Source organism: Xenopus laevis, chromosome 6L (assembly GCF_017654675.1).
Source record: "Xenopus laevis strain J_2021 chromosome 6L, Xenopus_laevis_v10.1, whole genome shotgun sequence".
NCBI classification, from domain to species: Eukaryota; Metazoa; Chordata; class Amphibia; order Anura; family Pipidae; genus Xenopus; species Xenopus laevis.
Window position 1 is genome coordinate 125,858,930 of NC_054381.1, and position 20,288 is coordinate 125,879,217.

Below are 20,288 nucleotides of genomic sequence, written 5' to 3' on the forward strand. Positions count from 1 at the left end.
CTCATTGTCGCAGTCGCCTGTAGCAACCAATCAACAATTTGTTTTGATTAGGCTAATATCAAAAGCCAAAAACTCAAAATAGAGATCTGATTGGTTGTTATGATTCCCTTATTGGTGCAATTTGTTCTTCAATTCGCCTCATATCAGCCAAGTTAATTATAGGAATTTGGAATTAACTATATGAAGACTAGCCAAGTTGTTATTATTTACTGCTCACTTACCTTTGTTACTCCTGTTTGACCTTGTGTCTGATTTTCAACCTTATCTGTTTGCTGCCTTTTTTCAACCAAGATTTAGCTGACAATTCTGTACTGTGTACTTCTGATCTGGCCTAGGTCTGGCCTGTCTGATTAAGTTGTCTCATTTTCATCTATGAGACAACATAATCAGGGGCTAATTGCCTCATTTTCATCCATCTCATGTTCAGACTCCCAGCCTGCTCAGTAGTCATGCACTAGTAGTGCCAGAAAGAGCCAAAGAGGCACTTCTACCTATAAGGACTAAAAGTGGCATTTAAAGGCAGAAGTGTATGCTGAGACTGGGTGTTAGGAATAAATGTTGGTTTGTGTGGAGTAACTCACCACTAACAACAACTGCAGGTTCACTGATATTTATTGAAGGAAGAAAATGTAGCGAGACAGAGAAACAGAGAAAACAAGTTTTTGGGAGTCAGAACCAGAGGGAACAGGGACAACTTGCAGAGTCAGGAAACAGGCCGAGGTCAAACTGGGGAATCAGAACCAAAGGGAACAGGGACAGGAGCAGGACTTACTAGGCAGGTATCAAAAACAAGGTTACAGGGTCAGGAACAGGGTCAGAAACCAGAGCAAAATGAACAGGACACATGGCTAGGATAAGGCAGGTTGGCCAATCCAGCATTGGGGAGACAGGGTAGTGGGCTTTAACCCTTTAACAAGCCATTGCTCGCGGCTGGAAAGGGGGCAAAGGAAAATGGACTTGGAGGCAGAGTCATATTCTGTCAAGGTCAGACCACACCACACTGCCTTCTTTGGCTCAAGCAAGAGAAGGAGCAGTGGCAGAACTAAAACAGGTCCAGGGAGTTCCTGACACTGGGTTCATTCTGGAGACCACAAATCTCACTAGGACCCATGGGCATCATTTGAAATAGGAAGTATGGTGAAATGTGTCTTCACATTCACAAATGTTTTATGCTACAGTGTAAACAGCAAAAGCTTTCAGGAGTATCTTGATGAGAAAATGGCCATTCTTCCCAATTCTAATCCTTACTGCCTCCTGTCACTGCTCCAAGCACTTCTAACGGGGGTGGAGACCCACAGTCTGGGAATCACTGAATTATGGTATTTGTTTTGGACTATAATTTTATCTTAACAATAGCTATTCTACTGGTGTGTGTGGGGGGGTTATGTTTCTCTCTTGTTTGTACAGGCGACTGTATTTCTTGAGTTTGTTTGACTGCGGTGACTGAATAAATCGATGTATTCTGAAGTGAGTTCTAAATTTTGAATGAAACTACGTTACATCCAATAACCTGATCACTATGAGCTGTCTCTACACTTTCAGGAGGAGAAATCCCTGTAATTTACACACAGCTGAAGTTGCGTTGAAGATTGAGTTTTCTCTTAGAAAGTACACTTTGAATAAATTTGAACAATTACAGTGCACGGTTAGAAATAAATATGGTTTATTTGAGATATTTTTATGCCCAGATTTGAAATTAAACTGACAGAGCAAATGTATTTTATTGTCTTCTAGCTAATTGGATTTGTGTATGCCTGCTACGTGATCAGCGTTATCACAGATGAAGAGGACATCTGTAAGTATTTTGGAATATAGTTACAGAATAGTTATAGTTACAGAATATTTATTGCAGAACCTTTGCTTAGATACTCCAAAATCATCACTGGTGATGCAAAGTGTCCCTTTGAAGTGACAGCTAAAACATTTGTTTTATTAATAGGCTCTCCTTATATACCCAGGACACCGTTGACTTTACATCTTCTTTTGCATTGGAGCCTTCATTTGCTTTGATTGCCTTTGAAGCCTCACGAGGCAGGAAGGTGTGAAGGGGCAGGGTTTGAGGGTATTCTGGCAGCTGGCACACGTAACTTTTGGGGGAGGATTAGTCAATGGTGGGCAGGCAGCATAGGACAAAGGATCAGAAAGACAGGGACACAGGATTCTTCAAGGAAAACTCTGGTTTATGTTCCTACTTTTAAAAAACACAGTCAATTATGCACAGGAACAGGGGTGACCATTTTTACCAAACAAACAAACCATAAAAATAAAACATTGCCCAGTGGGCACTAACTTGACACTTTGAAGCAGTCCCTAACTAGACTGGGCCCCTTGTAGATGACCAGCACAAAAACAGTATTGTTTGGCTCACCCCTGTACTCACAGGACTTTCTCCTGGGTAATATTCAGCCTCCTGGCTTCCTCACTCTCTTCACAATACTCTCTGTCAGAGTCACAAGCTTGTCAAAGGCTCCCTCTGCTTCATGCAGCTCCTCTGGGAGTTCTTTACACAGCCAGGTCATCTACCTGCTGTGCCCTGCTGAAAGACACACTCTCCCATTCTAATTAACTTTAAATAGGCTTTCCACAGGACAGCTTTCCTGTGGAAGGTGAACTCCAATGTCCGGACAGGATCTGCAGAATGGAGTACCTGGCTACTAAAGTTTTTAAAAAGAGATAGGATTCTCTGTTTTACAACTCCCTTCCTGGAGCCTCTCTTAGTACTTGGGGAGAAATTAAAGGCTAGAGTGACCTTTTCCTAGTCACTCTACCACAGTATGAATGGAGTTTGGGCAGGCATAATGGAGCATGAAAAGGGTGGATCAGGGCATGTTTTTCATTGTGTCCCCATTGTTCTTTTTGTCAGGGCCCAGTTGACTGGTGGGCTAATAACTGAAAATGAATTAGTAGAATGGGGCCCCATGATTTCTAGTGGTGGCCCAGGGTATACCTGATCAGAATTACTCATAAGTGGGAGGGGGGGGCAACGAATTATTCCTACTATTAACACAGTAAATAGAATTAGTTTCAGTAACAATTCTAAAATAGATGTGGGCATAGGTAAGCCTATGCCAGATAAAAAAAATCTGTGCAAGGTGTAGAGCTAAAGGGCAGCATCTGCTGCAATGGGGGGCAGCGTTAAGTAACAGGCATGGGGCTGGAGGGCTTCCATCCTCTCCCCCTTGATGAATACAGCACTGCCACAAACCTGCTCCAATTTATTTAGACAGGGAGGCAGTTTGAAAAATGCAAAAAAAAAATGCAGGTTTTTGTACACTGCCTGCTCCTAAATGATCATTCGTGACTTTAACATTAAAAAGAAAAATATTTTGTACTTTATTCCTAGTAAGTTTTATATCTTCCATGTACAGGTATGGGGTCCATTATTAAGAAACCTGTTATCTAGGAAGTTCTGAATTACAGGCCATGTCCCATAGACTTTTACTCCAGATTTTTATAAACTAAAACAATACATTGTATTTGATCCAAACTAAGATATGAATTAATCCTTATTGGAGGCAAAACCAGTCATTTGGGTTGATTTAATGTTTAAATATTTTTTTAGTAGAGGTTATTTACTAAACTCCAAATGCAAAAAATTTTTTTTAATAAAATCTGACTTTTAAAAAATAACACATTTTTAGGGATTTATTAAACCCTGAGGATGGAAAAGTCCAAATCTGAAAATCCGGCATCTCAGACCTGTCGAGGTTGCATATAAGTCAATGGGAGAAGTCCCAATGATTTTTTGATGTGCGCTGGGTTTTGTGCAATACTCCAAAGTTTTTGAAGTTTTCAGGAAATAAGAAATTCAGAGTTTTCGGGTGAAAAGTCCGGAAAAAAACTTGAAAATCTGATTTTTTTTTCCCGCAAAGCAAATTTTCAGAAAATTTTTATAAATAAGCGTAAAAAAACCTGAGTGGATTTGATCAGAGTTTACAGCAGAAAATTAAGACTTTGATAAATAACCCCCTTATGGTATAAAGATTCAGATTATAGAAATATCTATTATCTGGAAAACCCCATGTCCCAAGCATATATATTTACCACACATTCTATAGTGAACTATCCAAGCGGAGCAGTAGTTTTTACAAAGTCCTCAGCACTATGACTGTAGGAATGTGGAAATGGAACCAGCCCAGCAACCAATCAGATGCAGCGTTTGATATTCTAGCTGCATTAGATCAGTAAATGGTAACAGCTTATTCGTTGCTATAGGTTTTTGAACTGATACAAACTTTTGCTGTTTAAATGTTAAAGCTTTCTTATACATTCTTATCTAATTTCACTGTACATATCGAATTTTTGCGTATTTATTTCTAAGCCAGATAAATACAAGTACGTTTTTGACAATATTGCAAATAAGCAATAAACCACTTCTTAGATTGCTGATCTCTTTTTATTATATGCATTGCTCCAGTCAGAAATCCATTTTAGTTTATTGAAAAAAAAAACAAATCCATAATTTGTCTTTGCTCGCAAGTTATTGCTTCGTCAACAATGACATTAGTAAATATATCAAGTTCCTTTGCTGCCGGTTATTACAGATGCCCATCGGCTTTAGAAATGCATTGACGAAAAATAATACTACTGTATTCATTGCACGCATTATTGCCGCAACAAATAAAGTAACAAACTATGTGTATCAAAAGGTTACTGCTTTCTGAATGTTATACTGTTCTTTAATATTATGTCTACTTGTATATCAGTTCTTATACTGTATATATTTCCAGGTAACATTTAAATTATCTAGTGTTAAAGGGACACAATCAAATTTATTTTGTATGTTGTACAAAGAGACAAGTAAGACAACTTGCAGTTGGTCTTCATTCTTTCTTGTGTGTGTGCTGTTTGTAATTGAAACATTTATACAGCCGAGGGGCCTATTCTAGATGCAAGTTATCCAGAAAAGTACAAATACAGCAATGCCATTTCCCATAGTGTTCTACTGAATCAAACTATGCAAACTTTGCACTTAGGGGCCGATTCTCTAAGGGTCGAATATCGAGGTTTAATTAACCCTCGATATTCGACTAGGAACTAAAATCCTTCGAATTCGAATATCGAAGTCGAAGGATTTAGGGCAGATAGTACGATCGAACGATCGAAGGATTATTCCTTCGATCGAACGATAAAATCCTTCAAATCGAACGATTCGAAGGATTTTAATCCAACGATCGAAGGAATATCCTTCGATCAAAGAAGTTAGCCAAGCGTATGGGGACCTTCCCCATAGGCTAACATTGACTTCGGTAGCTTTTAGATGCCGAACTAGGGGGTCGAAGTTTTTTTTAAAGAGACAGTACTTCGACTATGGAATGGTCGAATAGTCAAACGATTTTTACTTCGAATCCTTCTATTCGAAGTCGTAGTCGAAGGTCGAAGTAGCCCATTCGATGGTCGAAGTAGCCCAAAAATAACTTTGAAATTCAAAGTTTTTTAACTTCGAATCCTTCACTCGAAGTTAGTGAATCGGCCCCTTGATGTTAACTAAGCTAGTGTTGATGTACCTCTCAACCAGAAAACTTCAGGCCTTCAGTACAGGATCTCATTCCTGCATGGCTGCCAAGTTCCCTGTAGTTTAAGGCTGACAGGTAACTAGAAATGGGTTTTAATAGAAAAGCAGGCAATAAAGCATAATAAAATCAAATTGAATCTGTTTTCTGGTTGACAGATATTGCTGAATTTGATTACCAAACATTCTAAATTTCAGGATAGCAAGAGGAAGAGGACAATGCAAATTACAAAAAGTAACAACACAAAAATAGAAAAAGGACAGTTCAAAACTGTCTCGGAACAGCTAAAATCCTTTTTTAATAATCTCTATTACTGTGGTATAGGATGCTCCCCACCTTAATTCTTCAGCATTAAAGTTTACCTAAAAGGACACGAATGGAAAAGTGTAATAGATTTAGACAATAAAGTATGCATACGTTTCTCGTGATGCCCACTCATGCTGACACTGCTTCAGAAAACAAGTGCTGTAAATAGGTTCAAAATCCCGTATACAGTTTGCTGTCCATTGTGCAAGATAAGCCATTATGCAGTAGGATATGAAGGTGGCCTATATCAACCCTGTGCTGTCTGTCTTTAGTTGCATCTCAAAGAGCAAAACAATAAATATATGGAACATCAATTACTGTCAGTACTATTCTGCAAATCCTGTGCAAATGTTGGGAAAGTAGCGGTTCAGCAGATGCTCCTTCCTAAAGAAATGCAGGAAAAAATCTGCATTTTTATTTCTCACTGAACTCAATGGTCTAGGTATGGAGGAAAGCTGTAAACACTGCAATTTTTCTAATTTAAGGCAGTGAGGGTATAGATGTGTGTGTGAGAGCAGCAATTTCACTGGTCTTCAAATATTTTTAACTTGGCTCATTCACATAGTAACATAGTAAGTTCGGTTAAAAAAGGACAAATGTCCATGTTCTAACTGATCCAGAGGAAGGCAAAAAAAACCCAGTTGAAGCCTCTCCTCTCCAAAATTCCTTCCTGACTCCAGGATGCAATGGGACTAGTCCCTGGATCAACTTGTACTATGAGTATCTCCCATAACCCTGTATTCCCTCACTTGCTAAAAAGCCTTTCCAACCCCTTCTTAAAGCTATCTAATGTATCAGCCTGTACCACTGATTCAGGGAGAGAATTCCACATGTTCACAGCTCTCACTGTAAAAAACCCCTTCTGAATATTTTGGTGGAACCTCTTTTCTTCTAAAGGGAATGGGTGACCTTGTGTCAGCTGGAAAGACCTACTGGTAAATAAAGCATTAGATAGATTATTATATGATATTATATATTTAAACATAGTTATCATATCACCCCTTAAGTGCCTCTTCTCCAGTGTGAACATCCCCAATTTGGCCAGTCTTTCTTTATTGCTAAGATTTTCCATATCTTTTACAAGGTACAGTTAAATATGTTTTTGTCAAATTTGAGTCCCAACTCAGAGTCACCCTTGTAGGATAAGAGATCTCACCTTTTTATCTCACCCCTTTGACAAATATGGGTATAAGCAGTAGGTAGACAATTTGCCTCTTTATTTCATATTTAGTCAAAAAAGTGCCAGTATGGAGTGTGGAAGAGATACACAACAGCATAATGAATAGTCCAAGAACAAAGCAAGCCAGTCAACTGGTAAGACCACAATAACAAACAGAACAAAGAACATAAAAGAACATAAGACACCGCAATTATTGTAGCAGAAGCATAAACCAAAACAATATTTAGGGTGGTATTTCAAATTCCCTTAATCAATTATCTATTGTCAAAACATGCCTTTCCCATGGACTTGTTATCCATATAATGTCACTGTGCAGAATGAGGCACAATTATGACGATTTGTAGTTTTGTCCCCGTCCCTCAGAGCGATAAATTGCTGGGGTGACAAAACGCTGCAAATCTCCCCATGTGTCATTACACTAACAAGTCTACGCTGTAAAACAATGCACATTACTATGAAATAAAACCAATAGAAAGGAGAGTGAGCCATCAGGCTTTTACACTTCCAGTTTGTAGTTCCCTTATGTATCAGCACATTCATGTCTATCGGTGACATTTTCTCTGTTTGCTTTGTAGCTTGTGCCCAGTTTATAATCTCAATATCCAGTAATTGTCCAGTAATATCCTAAAAAGACACCACAGCGGAATATGAAATATTTGGACTCAGGATACTACTAAATATTACGGGCCTTATTTATCAAAAACTTACGTTTTCTGACTATTTAAATAAAAAAGTCCAACCAAACTAAAATCCACAATTAGACCTTATTGATTATTTAAAAAAGCATGATTTAACCGGATCGAGGTCAAATGCGGGGAACCCCATACATGTTTCAAATGGCAATATATACAGTATACAGAATAAAAAGTGATAAATATTACATATAGACTGCTACTGCTGAATAATACATATATGCAATAAACAGAATTGGCTTGCTACTACTGATATTTGTTCTTCACACCTCAGTGGAAATTTTGAGCGTCTTGGATTATCAGAACTTGAACTACTAACAATGTGTCTGAAATATACTGTATATAAATATGCGGAATTTGTACAATACAATCTATGCTAAGTGACGAGTTTATGTTTCCTTTACAAAATTATTTTTCTCTCCTTTCATCACAACCAAAGAAAACTCATAAGAATTTCAAATGACAGAGTGAATACAATATTATACCATCTGGCAGAAATTGAAAAACTGCACACAAATATGTTACAGCCCATCAGCTCCTCAGTAGACCATAGGATTTTATTTTATAGGACCAATGAAAGTCCTAATCCACAAGCCGAGTCGCAAAAGCAGATCATTAAATAAGAGCAGCTGCTAAACTCAAACTTTCGATGGATAGAAGAGAGCCCAGGGTTGTTTGTTTCAACTTTGCACAGTTCTTTAGTTGCTCATTGAGATGCAGCAATAAACACAGCACAGGGATAAGCCAAGTGGTTAATGCGTTATTTAACTATGTTATTCTGGAATATAATGAGTAATAAGTATCCCCTAATGAGTGTTGCATGCATGAACAGAAGCTAACCTGCCTTACCAGAGGTTGGGTTTGTCAGAACAAATCTAAAATCCAATAAAGATGACACCTTATAGATATTGAACTAGAAAGCTTTGAATTCAGGGCTAGACAATTGTGGGTCCTGCTGCAGAAATTCAATTATATATAACAGCAATTTAGGTTGAAAAAATGTACAAATTGAAATTGTAATTTTTCTATACTGATCAAAAGGCTATAGAACGCTAGGGCACTTCTTGACAACTGGATAGGGATGGGGGAATTTGACCCGTTTTGTTTCGGCAAAAATTCGCCGACGGCCATTAAAGTCTATGGGCGTCAAAAAAATGTTTTTGATGCACGCCTTTTTTTTTTGACGCATGACGGCATACAAGTCTATGGGCGTCATTTCCACGGCGAAACAAGGCGAAAAAATTCACCCATCTCTACAAGTGGGCTTATTACTAAGCATACTTCCACATACAGCTTTTGTCTGTAGAGCAAACCAACCATATCTGAATCCAATACTCGGGGCAAATTCACTAAGCCGCGAAGCGCCGAACGCTTGCGTTAATTCGCTAGCGTTTGGCATTTTCGCTACTGCGCAAATTCACTAACGAACGCTGGCGTAGTTTCGCTAGTGTTACTTCGCAACCTTACGCCAGGTGAATTTTCGCTAGTGACGAAACTACGCAAATTCACTAACTTGCGCAGTGTACTGAACGCTACCTTTTACGCTAGACTTCCTTCGCCACCTCAGACCTGGCGAAGCGCAATAGAGTAGATAGGGATTGTTTAAAAAAAAGTCAATTTTTTTTCTAAGTCCCAAAAAACGCTGGCGTGTTTTCTACATGATGGCTGATAGGCTGAAAAAGATCGAAAAAATTTTGGGGCTCCCCTTCCTCCCCCCTACATTTCCTGACTCATGGCAACTTACCTAGACAGTGGGCACATGTGTAGGGCAAAATAAAATTTTTATTTGCTGATTTGAAGGTTTTCTAGGCATTTGTAGTGCAGATACGTGTTCCTCCATTGAAATTTGAATTTCGCGCCGTATGCAAATTAGCCTTCGCTAGCGTAACTTCGCTTTATATAGTAAATCAACGCTAGCGCAACTCCGCAACCTTACGCTACCCCTGTGCGCAACTTCGGATTTTAGTGAATTTGCGGAGCCCTGGCGAAACTACGCCTGGCGAAGTGCGGCGAAGTTGCGCCTGGCGCAACTTCGCATCTTAGTGAATTTGCCCCATAGTGCAGTCTGTACAAATGAAAGCCACTGGATCTTGTTATAAATGTTAATGTTCAGTTAACATTGGCAACTTGGTTGCATAAGGTGATGCTACTTAATTCTGCATCCTTCCCTGACACTGATTTGCCTACAATTGTTGGGTTTACTGAACAAGTGGCTTGACTCAAGTGACAAAGGGCCAGATTTCCACTCCTAATGCAATTCTACTTTTCACCATAGAGTTTTCATAATATAAACCATGAGATGTGTTTATTCCAAAGTGATCTTATAGTTTGTAAATATCAGTTTACACAATTACAAAAATGCCAAATATAAGTCTGTACCTGCTTGCATACATAGGTCAGTTAACGTATCTATATACTCCATCAGAGTTGAATTAAGACTAAATGGGGCCCTAGGCAAGGTAGTGCTTTTGAGGCCCCCCACCTTCGACCGACCCACCACTTTAGGAAACAGAAATGCAGTTTGTCTCTCTGCCATATCTATGTTGTTGTAAAAAAAGAATCAAAGATGGCTGTGCATTCCACAGTGGAACACACGGCAATCTTTAATTTCTAGCCAAACAGGTTAGCTGTGATCAGCATCAGCTTGTTGACCCTTCATGACCATCCTCCCCCTGCTGTGGGCACCTTATTTACACCCCTTGGATTAGGCTGATAACAATAGGGGGCCCTAGGCTAGTGTTTAGGGTGCCTAGCAAGTAATCCAGCCCTGTATCCAATATGTTATAATGCTGAATTTAGGAATAGTTTAGAAATCAATGAATTGTCTGTACTGTGGTTGTTTTAATTTCATTATATTATCAATAAAAATTGCTAACATCTTAAAAACGAAACAAAAACAAAATCATATAAATTGCAAAAGTGCCCTGAGAGCAATGTTATATGAATTTATTTTGAAGGTTTACATTTGAAACCAACGCATATTACTGTGTTAGTTATAACTAATACATTCAAAATATTTCAACCAATATGGAATGTTTTTGTTTTATTCCCATGAGAGGAAAAAAGAATAGCTTTATTATCCCTTTCTCTTCTTCATTCTGTGTGGAATGTAAAGGTGCTCCAGGCTTTCTCACTTTAGAAGGATAACATATTCAGATGTATGATTGGCTGCTTGATTTTCTGATAGGAAGCAATGAAGAAACCAGAATAGCTGTTTACCTTCTGGCATTTAGACTTTAACATGTTATAAGGAAAAATGTCTTCAGGTTTTTCACAAATATTTGCAATAACAAGGAAAAAGCAATTATTTGATTGGCACCTGAAGTTTCCTACAATCACATTCAGGGCCACGACATAAATTGTGTGAAAGCTCTAAAGCCTTCCTGTGTTTCTGTGATGTGAGTTGTTGCTGAATATATTGTGGATATTTTCCTACGGTTTATATTGAGGATGTAAATGTGCCTGAATTGCATTATTTGTTCCAAAGTATCTACCTCTGGAATTAGTACTTTGAAAAGACCTGATACAGCACAAGCACATGTGAAAACTCATTAGCTGTCACTGAGATAACGGTATTGCAGATATAGCAGGATTAAAACTTAAAGTGACACTGGCATTCAGGTCTAAGATAGGAATCATGTAAGTGTGTATATATCTATATATATATATATATATATATATATATATATATATATATATATACATATATACTGTATATATATATATATATATATATATATATATATATAATACACAAAAGCCATGAATATCCTGTAAATTATATCCTTATAAACGGTGAGTAGTGATGTCATCAGTTATAAACTGTGAGTAGTGATGTCATTTCTGTCACATGACTCACTAAAATTTGTGTATTATAATAAATAAAGTACCCCCAGTTGTAAAATATGAGGATATTAGAAGTTACCTCGGAGTTCCATGACCTGTATAAAAACAAGAGGGGGTACTTTATTCACAATATATATATATATATATATATATATATATATATATATATATATATATATATATATATATATATACAGTAGTAATGGATCAGCACACTCATTTTAGAAGTGATTAAAGTGTCTTTATTGGTAACACAGCATTGTTATCCGACGTTTCGGTCCCACCTGGGGACCTTTCCTTGAGAAAGGTCCCCAGGTGGGACCGAAACGTCGGATAACAATGCTGTGTTACCAATAAAGACACTTTAATCACTTCTAAAATGAGTGTGCTGATCCATTACTACTGCATATTATGAACATTGATCGTGTACCTCTACTCTATTGGAGATTGAGTGCGGACACCCAAAGCAACTCTCTCTCTCTCTCTCTCTCTCTCTCTCTCTCTCTCTCTCTCTCTCTCTCTCTCTCTCTCTCTCTCTCTCTCTCTCTCTCTCTCTCTCTCTCTCTCTCTCTCTCTCTCTCTCTCTCTCTCTCTCTCTCTCTCTCTCTCTCTCTCTCTCTCTCTCTCTCTCTCTATATATATATATATAGTGAATAAAGTACCCCCTCTTGTAAAATATAAGGATATTATAAGTTACCGAGGAGTTTCATGACCATATAAAAACACGAGGCCGAAGGCCGAGTGTTTTTATACAGGTCATGGAACTCCGAGGTAACTTCTAATATCCTCATATTTTACAACTGGGGGTACTTTATTTATTATAATACACAAATTTTAGTGAGTCATGTGACAGAAATTACATCACTACTCACCGTTTATAACTGATGACATCACTACTCACCGTTTATAAGGATATAATTTACAAGATATTCATGGCTTTTGTGTATTATATATATATATATATATATATATATATATATACACTGTATTTGTTCATTCTTTAGAGTTAAGATCAAGGATATTTCCCAGCCACTAATTAATTGAGATAATGTGGCATTAAGAAGAAATCTCTTTAATTGGTCTAAAACACACCATAGATCCCCACGGTCCTTTTGAGGATAACAAAACAGTAATAACTTGATTAAAGGTGTATTTGGATACCAAATTAATCAGAAGGAATATGAATTTTATTTTACTTTAACAAAACCTGGCCGGCCAGGAACCCAGCATATAACAATATAGATACATAAAAAGATTTTTCAAAATGATTCAGGTAGGTGGTCACTTAGGGGTAGATTTAACAAGGGTCAAAGTGAATTCGAGGGAATTTTCGAAGTAAAAAAATTCGAAATTCGAACTCATTTTTTGGATACTTCGACCATCAAATAGGATACTACGACTTCGAATTCGATTCGAAGTAAAAAATAGTTTGAATATTCGACCTTTCGATAATCGAAGTACTTAAAAAAACTTCAACTTCAATACTTCGCCAAATTAAACCTGCCGAATTGCTATGTTAGCCTATGGGGACCTTCTACAAACTTTTTCCAAGTCTTTACACACTCGAATAAAAATCATTCGAATCGATCAAACAATTTTAATTTGATCGAACAATTGCCAAATTTGATGAAAAAACTTTGAATTCGAAATTCGTAGTATTTAAATTCGATGGTCATGTTTAAAAGTGTTTTCAACTTCGAAATTCGTCCCTTGATAAATCTGCCCCTTAAACTCAAAGTAATAGGAATTTTCCAAATCTCCTAGGTTGTACTGAATGATTCCCCCAGTTTTGCAACAGCAATTATGTAGAGCAAAATTGGTGTGAGTTGCAGTTCTCCAACTTGGGAGTATTACGGTGTAAATTATAGTTCTCCAATTTGGTAATCTAGTAAGAGGTAATTTTTCCCAATGGGTTGCCAGGCTTATAATGTGGAGATATATGTAGAGAAGGTTATAAAAGGGGTAAAATAGGGCGTCCCCCACACTCCCTCTCTTTCATGCTACACGTGCCCCCCAATAATGGACTGATCTCTCCTGCGTTCCGGTCTTTCCTCAAGGGAACAGTTGGGCATGGTCACTTGGTGACAGCGCTGGATATATTAGTCTTTTTGTGATGTCTCTCCACTTTACAAATAACTCTTTCTGAAAGTCCAAGATTGCATCTGATGTGTCTCAACGCGTGCGTTCCACTGCAGAGCTCAAAACTCTGAATTTGCTCACACCGAATCTCAACAATTTACTGATTTTCACGGTTTCACGATCCCGCGATTCACAGAGTCCGGGTAGCTTGCCGATTTTCACGATTTTGGGGAAAATTCACCAACATGTATGTGCTGGGTAATAGGATCCCCAAACTGAAAAATCCAACACAAAAAATGTCAATTGTATACTCACAGCAGCAAGGGGGCTAATAGCAAAGAATTGGAAAGCACTGACTCCCCCTTCGGAAAAGGAACTACTGGAGGGAATAAGATATGTTCGTAGAATGGATTCTTTTACAGCTCTCAAAAATGATGGGGACCAGTTTGACAAGATCTGGGGGTAACTGGGATGCAATTGAGGCCACAATAAACACTTAAAATGTAGTGTGGCAATGGGGAGTTGGAGGATAAGGGGATATAAAATATGTAACATAGCTAAGAGATTTATTGAGGGTCTCTAGTATATCTTGCCTATGAGGGAACAAAGTTATGGTGACCAGCCAGTATGAATGAGATGTAAATCCTGATGTCATGCATAAGAAAGTTTTGTTCTTAATTGTTGGAAATGCAGACAACCACTCAATGCTATTTTTTTCTGTAAAAATAATGAATAATGTCATGGCCCATTGAGGGCAAATTTCTGTTTGCTTGAAAATAAATAAATAAATAAATAAAAGATGAAAAAAATGCTGCTTTATACATAATAAGAAAACGTGTTAATCTGACATTGGTTAAATCTTGTCTTTGACACAGATAAATCAATTCTAATACTCAAAGCATCGGATCAGACTAAACCCAGCAGTTTGTGTTGAAAAACCAATTTATCAGAACAATGTGTGACTTGGTTTGCTAGTTGGACACTATTGATGAAAGCACAAAGGTCATCATACCCTTCAACACTGGCACCATGCCTTCTCACTGAATCAACTTATAGATCAAATTAAAGCCTGGTCACTTACTGCTGCTATAAATATGCTCCTTCTGTGTATGCTGAAACCTGCAACCAACAATTGGTCCCCAAAGGGCAGTTTGTACCTAGAGAATGTGCATCCATATTATATGCATAGTCTGCTCCTATGGGCACGCTACTTGCAAGGGGTGGCTTTATACATCAGTGCACATTTGATAAGACAGATTCACTTGTAGCCTAATATTTAGGTGGTTATCTACTAAACCTCAAATTTATCTGGTCGGGCATTTTGGGGCAAAAAATTTAATTTTTCATGGGGAAAAAAAATTCAAATTTTTTAACCCAATGCTGGAACAAAAATCCGCCGTTCCTTTCGAGGTCAAGTCAATGGGAAATGTCTCTACCCAAATTGGAAGAATAGGAACTGATTAATTCTGGGTTTTTGGGCAAAACCCTGATAAACATTTGGCAATTTGGAAAAAAGTCTGAAAAAACCATACAATTCAGACTTTGATGCAATTTTATCTTGTTTTTTGCCTGATCCAAATTGAGTTATTTTATTAATAAATAAGGCAAAATCGGGGATGGGTGTTTGGACGAGCCTTTTTTATTTTAATTATGAGATAAATTTGGATTTTAGTAAATAACCCCCGTAGACTCACTAACTGCATTTATATTACATAAGGTGTCGCCCTTATATAAGATCTGTGAGATCAGAGGCGAGTTTTCACGCAATTCACCCAAGTACAGTAAAACCTCAATTTGATTTTCCCCTTTTTATTGTACAGGCATGGAACCTGTTATCCAGAATACTTGGGACCTGGGGTTTTCCGGATAAGGGGTATTTCTGTAATTTGGATCTCCATACCTTAAGGCTACTGAAAAATAAACATTTAATAAACCGAACAGGATTGTTTTGCCTCCAATAAGGATTAATTATATCCTTGTTGGGATCAAGTAAAAGGTACTGTTTAATTACAAAAAAAAGGAAATCCTTTTCAAAAATTTGTTGATTAAAATGGGGTCTATGGGAGATGACCTTCTCCTTATTTGGAGCTTTCTGGATAACAGATCCCATAACAGTACCTCTTATTCTAATGCATTTCATTGGTTGCTCTCAGATTATACATCTTGTTTTCCATTATTTTACACCAAATTTTTGTTCTTTTTTGAAAGACTACCAGGGATCCCTTGCATTGGCACGGGGTTGCACATGTACAGTTAATACAGTTTCAGTATGCTGTATATGAGCAAGGCTTCACAAATGATCCCTGAGAGTTATAAGAATGGTGGCGGTGCTTCCTTAGAAAGATCCATTGGCTGGTGTATTTTTTTTCCGAAAAGGAGCACCAGTCTATTTTACTGGGGGCAACTTTCCTTTTCCTGAAAAGCATAAAATGGGCATTCTACTGTAGCATGCACAGTCATTTGTAGGAATAAAATGCAGTCCTACTTAAAAGAGAAGGAAAGGTTAAAACCAAGTAAGCTTTATCAGAAAGGCCTATATAAATACACCAGTAAACCCTCAAAGTAATGCTGCTCTGAGTCCTCTGTCAAAAGAAACACAGCATTTCTTTCTTTCTATTGTGTATACATCGGCTTCTGTATTAGACTTCCTGTTTTCAGCTCAAACCTCTAGGGCTTGGGCTTGAGCATGCTCAGTTTGCTCCTCTATCCCTCTCCACCTTACTTTCTCCCCTCCCTCATCCCCTCCCTGTTGTAATCTGAGCCCACATCTATGAGGAGCAGGGAGAGACTCAGGCAGGAAGTGATGTAACACCAAGCTAATACTGCAGCTGCTATCCTAAACAAACAGAGAGTTTCTAGAGCTGTTTACTCAGGTGTGGTAAAGCATTCTAAATAAATATAGCATTCTAGCTTGCACTATTGTGTTTAATCTATTGGCAATAAAAAGCCTTGGTAGCTTTCCTTCTCCTTTAAATAACCAGCTGTATATGTATAATATACATATATTTTCTATCCCTTTAGGTCGACATAAATAGTGTGGATTGCAAAGAGACCAAAGGCCACAACGTTACTACTATTACAACCACTGATGATTACTTCTCATGGAATGAGATTGCCAGCTTTTCATTGGACAACTCGGCTATGACTCTGCAACATTTCCTGCAGCAGAACGGAATTTTAAAATGTTGTTAATAAGTGGATTCTGTTTATTTTTTTATTATAATTTGAGTTAAATGGACATTTGAAAAAATGTACATTTGTTTTTGTTTTTTTAATTGTTCTTTTTTTTTTATAACCAGTGTAGCATGAAACAAAAGGACCAGTGGAAACATTGTCTACTCAATATGGAAGTTGGATTTTTTTTCAGCACCAATTTACAGATAAATGTGACAGGAGAGTTTATAAAACACAAAATAAATGTTGATTCTGATGTGAAGGATGGTGTTTGGTTCCCGAATGTGTAAGCAAATCTGGTGTACTGTAAAATAGTTTGCACAATCTATAAATACAATGAATTGGATGCAAAGTTAGTTTCTCTTCTTTTCCTTTTAGGGTAGGATTACACAGACGTTTTTTAGTCGCAGCGTTGATCCGACGCAACACGACTGTCGGATGCAGACGCATCATCTGCATTCGACAGTCCTGTCGGATCAATGCTACGACTTCATCCGACTTCTATCTCTTACCTTATTTCAGTCGCATGTGATTTGTCGCAGCACGTCGGATGGTGCCGAAAACTTCCATGTAGTCCTACCCTTAGGCCCCCATGAAATCAGATACAAGTGCTAATATGTTCTGTGCGGAGAGCTGATAATGCAGTCCAACACATGTGCATAACCTGCTGCAGTTCATTAAAAAGTAAAGTCTATGGAGCCCATTACAGGCTGGTGCCTTTAAAAATGATTTTGTCTGGTCGCATCCAACCCTTGTTAGTAACAAGCATGGGAAAGGCACACTCTAAAGAATAGATGAGGTATCAATCCACTGGAATCAGCCCACAAACTATCCCAATCCATTCAACAACAAGGAGCCAAGGGATTGCACAATGCAAAAATAAAAATACAAAAGTAATTGCATCATAAAACAATGCTCATTATTGGAGAAATGTGCCTTTTTTTTTTCTTTTAAACACTCGCTGCATTGTTTGTTTTCCAAGTTCCCCTGAGTTTGCAATTCTTTTAGAAGTGCTAATTATTATTTAAAAAAGTTTTTTTTAAAAAATAAAAAAAAATTAAATTATATATATATATATATATATATATATATATATATATATATATATATATATATATATATATATATATATATATATATATATACAAAAACAAAAAATGCAGCTCATCCATGTGTTGCAATTAAAATCAGTCTGGTGCATGGGTGTGTGGCTTATATCATACTGAACTAAACAAATTAACCCAGCACTATCATTATACAACTTTAAGGAACAATTGGATTAAAGAGAACTTATCTGAATTTGGCAAAAAGAGACACTTTTAGTTACATGGTTTGTACAAAGTATGCATAAGCTGATGCGCCCCGCCAAGGCAGTGTCCATGCATCAGTCCTACCTAAGTGAAAAAGGGTATTTTCTTTGGGAGGAGAAAGACCATACCTGCTTCTCTCTTTATTTGGCATGACCTCTTCCAAAGAAACATTCAGCATTATGGGCTTTTAAGTAATCTGTAGGACTGTGTTTAGAGGGGCGGGGGTTGGGAGAGCAAGCATTAAAGGGAAAGCCACTTTCCTTTATAGAATATACAAAAACAAAAAATGCAGCTCATCCATGTGTTGCAATTAAAATCAGTCTGGTGCATGGGTGTGTGGCTTATATCATATACTGAACTAAACAAATTAACCCAGCACTATCATTATACAACTTTAAGGAACAATTGGATTAAAGAGAACTTATCTGAATTTGGCAAAAAGAGACACTTTTAGTTACATGGTTTGTACAAAGTATGCATAAGCTGATGCGCCCCGCCAAGGCAGTGTCCATGCATCAGTCCTACCTAAGTGAAAAAGGGTATTTTCTTTGGGAGGAGAAAGACCATACCTGCTTCTCTCTTTATTTGGCATGACCTCTTCCAAAGAAACATTCAGCATTAAGGGCTTTTAAGTAATCTGTAGGACTGTGTTTAGAGGGGCGGGGGTTGGGAGAGCAAGCATTAAAAGGAAAGCCACTTTCCTTTATAGAATATACAAAAACAAAAAATGCAGCTCATCCATGTGTTGAAGAATAGATGAGGTATCAATCCACTGGAATCAGCCCACAAACTATCCCAATCCATTCAACAACAAGGAGCCAAGGGATTGCACAATGCAAAAATAAAAATACAAAAGTAATTGCATCATAAAACAATGCTCATTATTGGAGAAATGTGCCTTTTTTTTTCTTTTAAACACTCGCTGCATTGTTTGTTTTCCAAGTTTCCCTGAGTTTGCAATTCTTTTAGAAGTGCTAATTATTATTTAAAAAAGTTTTTTTTAAAAAATAAAAAAAAATTAAATATATATATATATATATATATATATATATATATATATATATATATATACTGTATATATATATATATATATATATCTATATATATATAGATATATATATATTCTTTTTCAAGCCATGTAAACAATGGAACCATGTAACTTCTATTCTCCTCATGGATCTCAGCTAGGAACATGTGCACTAGTCCAAGATCCCAGTTTGCATTGCTTGCTGACCAACAGATGGATAACGGGAACAGCAACAAAGATGCATACATATATTAACTGAAAATGCTAACATTTAGGGGCACATTTACTTAGCTCGAGTGAAGGAATAGAATAAAAAAATACTTCGAATTCCGAATGTTTTTTTGGTTACTTCGACCATCGAATTGGCTACTATGACCTTCGACTACGACTTCGAATCAAATGATTTTTAGTTCGAATTCGTAGTTGTAGTCGAAGTAGCCAATTCGATGGTCGAAGTAGCCAAAAAAATACTTCAAAATTCGAAGTATTTTTTATTCTAATCCTTCACTCGAGCTAAGTAAATGTGCCCCTAAATGTCCCAGCTTAATAATAATAATAATAATATGTAATTAATGGGTTGCTCCTACGGTTACTGAGCCCCACTATACACTGATGACTAACGATATTTATAGGGATGCACCAAATTCAGGATTCGGTTCGGGATTCAGCCAGGATTCGGCCGTTTTCAGTATAATTCAGCCAAATCCTTCTGCCCAGCCGAACTGAATGCTAATTTGCAAATGCAAATTAGGGGCAGGGAGGGGAACGTTTTGTCACAAAACAAGGAAGTAAAAAATGTTTTCCCCTTTCCATGCAAATTAGGATCAGGTTCGGTATTTGGCCAAATCTTTTGTGAAGGATTCAGGGGTTCGGCCAAATCCAAAATAGTAGATTCTGTGCATCCCTAAATATTTATATAGTTTATATAGTGAATAATGTAACCCTTTTATAAATGATATGGCTATTATAAGTCACAGAGGAGTTCCACAATGACATAAAAGCACGAGGCCGAAGGCTGAGGTGACTACAAATATCTTCATATTTTGGAACAGGAAATACATTATTTTTATAACACACTCATTTCTTTGAGTTGTGACAGAAATGACACCACTAAGAGCCGATTATAACTGATGACATCACCAATCACCATTTATAAAGATA

At 37.3% G+C, this 20,288-nt stretch overlaps 1 protein-coding gene across 2 annotated transcripts in view; it reads left to right on the forward strand.

Moving 5' to 3' along the window:
* Positions 1 to 17,052, forward strand: part of LOC108718582 (sodium/potassium-transporting ATPase subunit beta-1-interacting protein 3) — a 332,805-nt gene extending 315,753 nt beyond the window's left edge. For both annotated transcript variants that reach the window (XM_041566439.1, XM_041566438.1), the window contains exons 5-6: positions 1,735 to 1,795; positions 16,638 to 17,052. In XM_041566439.1, the coding sequence (XP_041422373.1) occupies positions 1,735 to 1,795; positions 16,638 to 16,651 (75 nt within the window). In that variant the 3' untranslated portion in view covers positions 16,652 to 17,052. The remainder of the gene's footprint in view (positions 1 to 1,734; positions 1,796 to 16,637) is intronic.
* The last annotated feature ends 3,236 nt before the right edge of the window (positions 17,053 to 20,288 follow it).